This window comes from Phaseolus vulgaris, chromosome 11, assembly GCF_000499845.2.
Source record: "Phaseolus vulgaris cultivar G19833 chromosome 11, P. vulgaris v2.0, whole genome shotgun sequence".
NCBI classification, from domain to species: Eukaryota; Viridiplantae; Streptophyta; class Magnoliopsida; order Fabales; family Fabaceae; genus Phaseolus; species Phaseolus vulgaris.
Genome location: NC_023749.2, coordinates 35,864,209 through 35,873,721, shown reverse-complemented (window position 1 = coordinate 35,873,721; position 9,513 = coordinate 35,864,209). Strand labels below are relative to the sequence as shown.

General features: G+C 49.4%; 2 protein-coding genes across 2 annotated transcripts; both read right to left on the bottom strand.

The window, feature by feature from the left end:
- Nucleotides 1-4,657: 4,657 nt before the first annotated feature.
- Nucleotides 4,658-5,917, bottom strand: LOC137806341 (uncharacterized). The gene has a single exon (XM_068606390.1). It carries the CDS (start codon nt 5,915-5,917, stop codon nt 4,658-4,660), a length of 1,260 nt encoding a protein of 419 aa, XP_068462491.1.
- Nucleotides 5,918-6,667: 750 nt separating this feature from the next.
- LOC137806334 (uncharacterized mitochondrial protein AtMg00810-like) lies at nt 6,668-7,345 on the bottom strand. The gene has a single exon (XM_068606381.1). It carries the CDS (start codon nt 7,343-7,345, stop codon nt 6,668-6,670), a length of 678 nt encoding a protein of 225 aa, XP_068462482.1.
- Nucleotides 7,346-9,513: the final 2,168 nt, after the last annotated feature.

Genomic DNA, 9,513 nt, shown 5'->3' with positions numbered 1-9,513 from the left:
GGGGCCGGGGTGTGGCCCCCACCTGTTTTCAATTAATATAAGTGTCTTTCTTTTTATTGTTTCTGCATTTTCTTGGACGAGCGATCCTTTGCGAGCCGAGTGGGCTGGAATAGTTGAACTTAAATCATGGTAAAATTAACAAAGTAAAAAGGACAAAGCAACCGGTCGGTAGATGTAATCAATTGAGTAACTTGTGATAAGTAAAATCAACCAAGTGATTGTAACGGACTTGTGCCGATCGTTGTGCGAATTCGATTTAGGCGTTTATTTTAGGCGGACTTGTGCCGAGCGTTGTGTATGCCTCGGGGGGTATGCCGATTAAGGCTACATCCTGGCCGAGTGGGTTCGGGAGGGTATGCCGATTAAGGCTACATCCTGGCCGGGTGGGTTCGGGAGGGTATGCCGATTAAGGCTACATCCTGGCCGAAGTAGGTACGGGTTCGGGAGGGTATGCCGGTTGAGGCTACATCCTGACCGAACCGTGCATGTGACGGGAGGGTATGCCGGTTAGGGCTACATCCTGGCCGAATCATTTGTGTCGTTGTATACACTTATGTACGAAACGCCTCGTTAAAACCTCTCCGACCGATGGATCGGCCGGGCGAGGAAAGAGTGCGTGTATTTTATTCATGTTTTTAACTGAAATAAAACTTTAGGTGCGTGGCATTCCACGTCCTAGGTACAATTTTTCCCGATAGGTGTTCCAAGTGATAAGCTCCCTCTTCTCCCACTTCTCGGATTCGGAATGGTCCCTCCCAATTTGATGAGAACTTGCCGTCCGACTTCCTAGCGTTGCTGCGCATTCTCCAGACGAGGTCACCTTGTTGAAAGCTTCTGGGTTGGACCTTTGAGTTGTATCTCCTTGCCGCTCGGAGCTTGCATACCGCTTCTCGTATCTTGCTTTTATCTCGAAGCTCGTTCAAGAGGTCGAGGCCGACCGCCAGACTTTCCTTGTTGAGGGATAAGTCGAAGAGTTGGCGTCGGATGGATGGCTCCCCGACTTCTACTGGTATCATGGCCTCGGTGTCGTACGTGAGGCTGTAAGGGGTTTCTTGTGTGGTGGATTGTGGGGTGCAGTGGTATGCCCATAAGACCTCGGGCAGTTCCTCCGTCCATCTTCCCTTGGCAGTGCCGAGCCTCTTCCTTAGCTCGTTCAACAGAACCTTGTTGGCCGCTTCAGCTTGTCCGTTCGTCTGTGGATGCTCAACGGAGCTTGTGAGGGATTTGATGCCAAGGTCGTCGTAGAAAGTCATGAGGCCTTGATCGATGAACTGCCGGCCGTTATCGGAGACTATTGAGTGTGGTATGCCGAACCGGCATACTATGTTTTTCCACACGAAGTTTTGGACGTTTCGGGCGGTGATTGTGGCTAGTGGTTCGGCCTCGATCCACTTGGTGAAGTAATCTACCGCGACCAGCAGATGCTTTGTCTGGCCTTTGCCTGGTGAGAATGGGCCGATGATGTCCATTCCCCACATGGCGAACGACCAGGGTGATGTCATGCTGTGCAGTTCTTCTGGTTTTCGGTGGTGGAGGGGGCCGAACTCTTGGCATTTTTGGCATTTCTTGACGTAGTCAGCGCTGTCTCCGTGGACGGTCGGCCAGTAATACCCTGCGCGAATTATTTTGGCTGCCATCGTTCGGGCTCCGGAGTGGCTCCCGCACGCCCCTTCGTGGATTTCTTGCAGCACGTATTGGGTTTGTTCCTTGGTGAGGCACTTTAGGAGTGGCGTTGAGTACCCCCTTCGGTATAAGTCCTGACCGATCATAGTGTACCGGGCGCACTGCCGTCTGATGTTCTTCTCTTCCCCCGGTTGGCATGTCCCGTGCTCCAAGTACTGAGTGATTGGGGTCATCCATGTGTGGGCCTTGGTGATTGTCATGCACTCGGCGTCACCTACACTCGGCTGTGCTAGTCGCACCCGGACGACCGATTGGTGGTGGCTTTGTTTTTTCGTAGATGCCAGGCGAGAGAGTGCATCGGCACGTTCGTTTTCCTCCCGTGGTATGTGTTGGACCGCCACCGCGTCGAATTTGGTCATGACGTTACGGACGGTGTGGTAGTATCGTTGGAGGAGGGGCTCCTTGACTTCGAATTCTCCTTTGATTTGACCGACGACCAACTGGGAGTCGCTCTTGCATGCGACCTCTCGCGCGCCTAGGTCATTCGCTAAGTTGAGGCCGGCCAGTATGGCCTCGTATTCCGCCTGGTTGTTCGTTGCTTTGAAGGAGAACTGGAGGGCTTGCTCAATCAGCAAGTCCCCAGGCCCTTCGAGGACGACCCCGGCTCCGCAGGCCGTTTTATTGGAGGAGCCGTCCACGTAGAGGACCCATTTGGCTGAGGTTTCTGTGTTCCTGGGGAGCTCGGCTGCGAAATCCGCTAGGCATTGGGATTTAATGGCACTCCTTGGTTCGTACTTGATGTCGAACTCTGAAAGCTCGACCGACCACCCTATCATTCGTCTTGCAAGATCGGGTTTAGACAAAATTTTGTATATGGGATAGTTGGTCCTTACCCTGATTTCGTGGTTCTGGAAGTATGGGCGCATTCTCCTTGCTGTCAGCACCAGGGCCAGTGCCACCTTCTCTATCACTTGGTACCTGGTCTCGGCTGCATGGAGCGTCCGGCTGACAAAGTACACCGGGTGTTCTTCGCGGTCCACCTCTTGGACGAGGGCGGCACTGACCGCTTCCTCTGATACCGCTAGGTAGACTACTATGGGTAGGTCTAGGCGGGGCTTTTGGATGACGGCCGGCGAGGACAGGAATTCTTTAAGCTGACCGAAGATTTGCTCGCACTCCTCGTTCCAGCTAAATTTCGAAGTTTTGCGGAGCATTGTGGCTATCGGCCTGATCCGCTCGGCGAGGCGGGGTACGAATCTGGAAAGTGCTGTTAGCCGGCCGAGCAGTTGTTGAATTTCTTTCAAGTTTTTCGGGCTTCTCATCTCCGTTATGGCCTTGCACTTGTCGGGGTTCGCTTCGATTCCTCTGTGGGTCAGCATAAAGCCGAGGAATTTGCCGCCTTCAACGCCGAACGCGCACTTCTCGGGGTTAAGGCGCATGTTGACCCTTCTCAAGGCGTCGAAGACTTCTTGTAGGTCTTTGATGTGTTGGCCGCACGAGTCGGACTTCACCACGATATCGTCCACGTACACCTCTACGCTTCGGCCAATCATCCCTTTGAAAATCTTGTCCATGAGCCTCTGGTAGGTAGCCCCGACGTTCTTTAGGCCGAACGGCATTACCTTGTAGAAGTAGTTTGCACCGTCCGTCGTGAAGGCCGTTTTACCTCTATCGCTATGGTGCATGCTGATTTGGTTGTAGCCGGAGTAGGCGTCTAAGAAACTCAATATCTTGTGGCCGGCCGCTCCGTCTACGAGCTGGTCGATGTTGGGAAGGGGATATGAGTCCTTGGGGCACGCCTTGTTCAGGTCTTTGTAGTCTACGCACATCCGCCATTTGCCGCTTGACTTTTTAACCATCACGACGTTGGCCAGCCAAGTGGAGTATCGTGCCTCGGCTATGAAGCCGGCTTTCAAGAGCTTCTCGGCCTCACTTCTGGCGGCCAGCCGCTTGTCCTCTCCATGGTTCCTCTTCTTTTGCGCGACCGGGCGGGCTTCTTTATATACCGAGAGGCGATGGGTGATGATGTCCGGGTGGACTCCCGGTACATCGGCCGTCGTCCAGGCAAAGAGGTCTACGTTCCTTTTGAGGGTTTGGTGAACGAAGTCCGCATCGGCGGCGGCCATTGCCGTGCCTATGCTTGTATACCGATCCTCCCCGTCGAGCTCGGCTTGACGCAGCTCGTCCTTGGCTTCAAGTCTTGGCTCGACTTCCCTAGGATCCAGATCTGCCATGGTGATGCCCTTCTTTGGTTGGGGTGAGTGCCGGCGGGGGCTTCTTCCATGGCCGACTATCTTTTGCCTGGGCGAGCGGCTGCCGCTGGGCCCCTGTTGTGTGGGCTCGACTCGCAGGCTTTCGGCGTAACATTCTCGGGCGACCTTTTGATCTACATGTATGGTCAGGATGTCGCCCGAGAGGGAAGGGAACTTCATTGCTAGATGGGGTGTGGAGACGATCGCTCCAAGTTTGTTAAGGGACGACCTGACGAGGAGGATGTTGTAGGACGTGTTGGCGTTTATGACCAAGTATCTGATCTTGAGGGTTTTGCTGGCCCCTTCCAGGCCTAACGTTGTGTACAACTCTATGTAACACTTCGTCCCTACACGCTCCCCTGAGAAGCCGACCACGTGGTCGTTGTAGGGCATCATTTCCTCCTCTGGTATTCTCATGGCTTTGAAGGTCTTCCAGTACAATATGTCGACCGAGCTCCCTTGGTCCACGAGGGTCTTTTTGATCGTGAAGTTATCGATATCGACCGATATCACCATGGGGTCGTCCTGGGTTGGGTCTCTCCCCTTGAAATCTTCGTCTGTGAACGTGATTGGTGGCATTCTTGGTCGGGCGGAGACGAGATTTACTTGGTGGACGGCGCGAAGGTGTTTCTTGCGTGCGCTGTTGGTACTGCCTCCGCCGCCGAACCCCCCAGCTATGGTGTTAATCACTTCTCGGCCTCTGCGAGCGTCGGTTTGTGGGGGGTCGTCTCTTCGTCCCCGTCGGTCTCCTCGCTTGTCACCCTCCCGCGGGCCTGGGGGGTTCAGTCTCTTCTCCTAACCGTTTGCTCCTTGCATGGGGAGCGGCGCGTTTCTCGGGTCCCACGCACAGAGCGTCTGAGGTGCCCGGCTTGGATAAGTTCCTCAATTTTGTCCTTCAGGGCTTGGCACTCTTCGGTAGAGTGGCCGGTATTCTTATGGTACCGGCATCTTTTGTTGCGGTCGGCATTTTCTGGGCTCAAGGCCCTTCGGGGCGGTGGTATTAGCTCGGCGCTCAGGGCCTCTTGCAAAATTTTGCTCCTTTCCGCGTTCAAAGGTGTGTAGCGGGAGAAGCGGGGTCCGCGATTGTCCCTTTTCTGGTCCCGACCGGTTCGGGACCTTCCTAGCCATTCTCTATCTTCTTTCTTTTCCCCGCTTGCCTCGGCTCGGGCGTTGTTTCTAAATTCGCAAAGCTCCTCCAGCTGCATGAATTTGGCCGCTCGGCGTCTAAGGTCATCCAGGTTGGTAGCAGGCTGCATGCACAGGCTGTCGGCGAATGGGCCGGGTCTGAGGGCGGTCAGCATGTGATGCATCGCCACCTCAGGGCTGAGGTTGCGAATGCTCATAGCGGTCTTGCTGAACCGGTCAATGAACGTTCGGAGGGACTCTCCCTTCTCTTGACGAATGCCTACTAGGGCTATGGATGTCAGATGGTGGGGGCGGCTTGTTGCGAACTGGACGTCGAACTTGGCTACCAGGGTTTCAAAGCAGTCTATAGAGTGTGTTGGGAGCTTGGTGAACCAGCTCAGAGCGCTGCCCTTTAGAGAGGTTGGAAAGACTCGGCAGAATACTGCGTCGTCCGTGGTGTACAGGCTCATGTGGGTCGTGTACGCGTCCACGTGCTCATCTGGGTCGGTCGTCCCATCATAACGATCCCTGTTGAAGCCTTTCCACTTGTCTGGCAAGGGGGTTTCCATGACACGGTCGGTGAAGGGATGGCGTCGGTCCAGACCCGCTGGAGCAGTAGTGTTGATTGTCTTGCTGGGATGGGACTCCCCATCCATTTCCAGAGTGAAGTCATTCTTGGTGTCTTTCTCGGCCTGGACGCCGGCCCCGGTGGCATGGGACCTGCCGGCCTGATTAGTCATGGCGAGGGACGGCACCCCCTCGACCAGTCTCTTCATCCGCTTGTTCTCTTCTTGGAGGTTTTTGATCTCCTCCTCATTCTTCTTAGCAGTTTCCTCGTGCGCCTTCTTCATCTCTGCTAGCTCCTTCTGAAGGGCCATCATCATTGCTGTTTGGTCTGCTTCGGTCATGCTTGCCATGCTGCGGGTTGATACCATCTACTGCTGTGGTTGTTGCTGGCTCTCCTCGGCCCCACGGTGGGCGCCAATTGTTCTCGAACTAGGTAGGGGACTGGGAGAACTATTGTCTTCGGATGTCACTCGGTCGGTCGTGCTTCACTTCCTCCTTCGGTTCTTCTCGTAGGATGACTCCTCAGGCGGGTGGGGTACCTGCAGATGGCACTCCAACGCTCAAGTCAGTGGGGTATAGTATTCGGCTGGCTGGAATACTGTAGATAATGACGTACCTTGTTCCTTGGAATGCGTGATATTTATATTACCTTGATGGGCCCTCGCTGTTGGGCCAGATTAGGGGGTTACTTAGCGATTAGGGTTGGATTAGGTCGTTTCCTAACCATAGGTTAACCTTCGTTAATTGGGTCAACCTTTGACTTGAGCACTTTGTGTCGGTCGGCCACGTGTGACACATGGTCGACCTCGTACCTTGAAGTATGGTCTTGACACATGGGTTGACCGGGTCACAAGACCGGTCGGTCATCCCAGTACAAACTTCATCTCACAATCTCCATTGTTCACATGATCTCTTATGAAGTGATGACGAATCTCAATGTGCTTTGTTCTTGAGTGTTGAATCTGATTTTTGGTGAGATTTATAACACTTATGTTGTCACAAAGCAAAGGAACCTTGCTAATCTTCAATCCAAAATCTGCAAGCTGCTGTTTAAGCCAAAGAATTTGTGCACAGCAGCTCCAAGCAACAATGTATTCAGCTTATGCAGTGGAAAGAGCTACACAAGCTTGTTTCTTACTATGCCAAGAAATGAGACTTGATCCAAGAAGATGACAAGTGCCACTTGTGCTTTTTCGGTCCAGCTTACACCCTGCAAAGTCGGAATCTGAATATCCAATTAAATGTATAGGTGAGTAAGAAGGATACCATAGACCAACATTGGTAGTTTCTTTGAGATATTTGAGAATCCGTTTGGCAGCCTGGAAGTGAGATTCCTTTGGATTTGCTTGATATCTTGCACAAAGACATACGACAAACATGATATCCAGTCTACTTGCTGTGAGATAGAGCAAAGAACCAATTAAGACTCTGTATTTTGTTTGATCTACCCCTTTTCCAGCAGCATCTGCATCCATATAACAGCTTGAAGGCATATGTGTGCTAGCTTCCTTGCAACTCTCCATCTCAAATTTCTCGAGGATCTCTTTGCAATACTTTGATTGACATAAGAAAATTTCATCCTTTGATTGTTTAACTTGCAGCCCAAGAAAGAAGGAAAGCTCTCCCATGATGGACATTTCAAACTCACTTTGCATTGCAACAACAAACTCCTCACACAAACAATCTTTGGTAGCACCAAAAATGATGTCATTAACATAGATTTGGACCAAAATAATTTCAAAATTTGCTTTCTTGATGAAAAGAGTTTTGTCAATCATTCCTATTTCATAGCCATGAGATAAAAGGAAGTTGCTAAGCCTCTCATACCACTGCCTTGGAGCTTACTTAAGCCCATACAAAGCCTTTTTCAACTTAAAAACATGATTTGGATGTTGATGATCCTCAAAACCCAGTGGTTGCTCAACATATACTTCTTCATTGATGAAACCATTGAGAAAAGCACTCTTCACATCCATTTGAAAGAGTTTGAATCCACTCATACAAGCAAAGGCCAACAACAACCTCACAGCTTCCAACCTTGCAACAGGGGCAAAGGTTTCATCATAGTCAATTCCTTCCTCTTGATTGTAGCCTTTGGCAACTAGCCTTGCCTTGTTTCTAGTAATTACTCCAGCCTCATCTAGCTTGTTTCTGAATACCCATTTAGATCCAATGACACTCATCTCATGTGTCTTGGGGACAAGAAACCACACATCATTTCTAGCCAACTGATTCAGCTCTCCATGCATTGCATCCACCCATTTTTCATCTTTAAGAGTTTCTTCAATAGACTTTGGTTCAACTTGAGAGACAAAAGCAGTGGGCCTGCAGAAGTTTGAGATAGAGCTACGTGTAGAAACACCCTCCTTTATCTGCCCAATGATGTTCTTCACTAACAGATCCCTTGGTATTCTCCATTCCTTAGGCAACTCATCCTGCTGCAGAATTTCAACCGGTTGTTTCGATGAATCAATCGGTTGTTTTTCTGGACAACAATCCAGTCTCTGCATAATGATGTTCTGTTCATCCTCTTCACTGTTGATCTGTGAGGGATTCAAGACTTTGTGATCAACTTCATCAAATACCACATGAACAGGTTCTTCTACAATCATGAGCCTCTTGTTGTAAACTCTATAAGCATGATTGTTTGATGGATAACCAGTAAAAATGCCTTTGTCCGCTTTTTCATCAAACTTTCCCAGATTTTCTTTCCCATTATTCAGAACAAAACAGCTGCATCCAAATACTCTTAGGTGGCTAATGTTTGGCTTCCTTCCATTGAGGAGTTCATAGGGTGTTTTTCTTCAAGATTGGCCTTATTAGCACTCTATTCATCACATAGCAAGAGGTGCTAACAGCATCAGCCCAAAAGTACTTGGGTAGGGAGGACTCACTTAGCATGGTTCTTGCTAATTCCTCTAGAGATCAATTCTTTTCTTTCAACTACCCCATTTCGTTGATGGGTTCTTGGTGTAGAAAAATTGTGCAAGATCCTAGTTTTCTCACAAAATTTGCTGAATTTCTCATTTTGGAATTCTCCTCCATGATCACTTCTTATTGAGCCAATAGTGATGTTCCTTGTATTTGTAAACCTCTAGCAAGCTTTTTGAAGGCAGAGAAAACATCACTCTTTGATTCCAAGAAGAGTGTCCATGTGTACCTCGAGAAATCATCCACAATAACAAGAGCATCATCCATGGGTAGATATTCCCCTTCATCTCTAAGAACTTTCTGAGGGATTGATCTTTGAGGAGCCTTCTGACTTTGTCCAGCTTTTGGCTTTTCAGCCAATCAAAGAAAACAACCTTGAGGTTGTTTATCACTTTGGTGCTAGTCTCAAACCTATACCTCTCAATTAGATCATTATCACCAGAAAACCGTCCTTCTAGCCTTCCTCCAGACCTTACTACTCTGGATTTGACTCTTCTTGAGGTGGGAGGTGTTGAGTCCATGATGGCAAAGAAGAAACAAAGAGAAGCTCACACAAGAATTGCAAGAGATGTTGCAAGAGATGTTGCAATTGGTTGTTCTTGTGCAAGAGATCAGCTGCAACAGATTTTATAGCAAAAACAGAATCATAAAGCATTCAATGACATGCGTGGGTACCAGATTTTCAGAGAGAGAAGATTGTTGAACCAAGTGGTGTTCATGTTTTGAAGAATCCAAATCCTTTGAAGGATGTTGAAGCCTCTGCTATGCTTGATGTTGTTGTGTTGGTTTAAGCTTTGTTCTAGGGTAGTTTATATGTTGTAATCCATCCTGTGATTAAATCTAAAGCATTAGCATTCTCAATCTTTGTGAAAGTAAAATGTTTTCAAACTAAGTTAAAACAACCGATTGTTTTGTTGAAACAACCGATTGTTTATACTTAGATGTTTTGAGAAAAAGATTGAAAACAGTTTTGAATGGTTGAACTGTTAAAGTACCAAAACAACCGATTGATTCG

Excerpts from the sequence above, each read along its gene's own strand:
- LOC137806341 (XM_068606390.1), bottom strand. The coding sequence starts at position 5,917 with ATGGCAAGCATGACCGAAGCAGACCAAACAGCAATGATGATGGCCCTT.
- LOC137806334 (XM_068606381.1), bottom strand. The coding sequence starts at position 7,345 with ATGATTGACAAAACTCTTTTCATCAAGAAAGCAAATTTTGAAATTATT.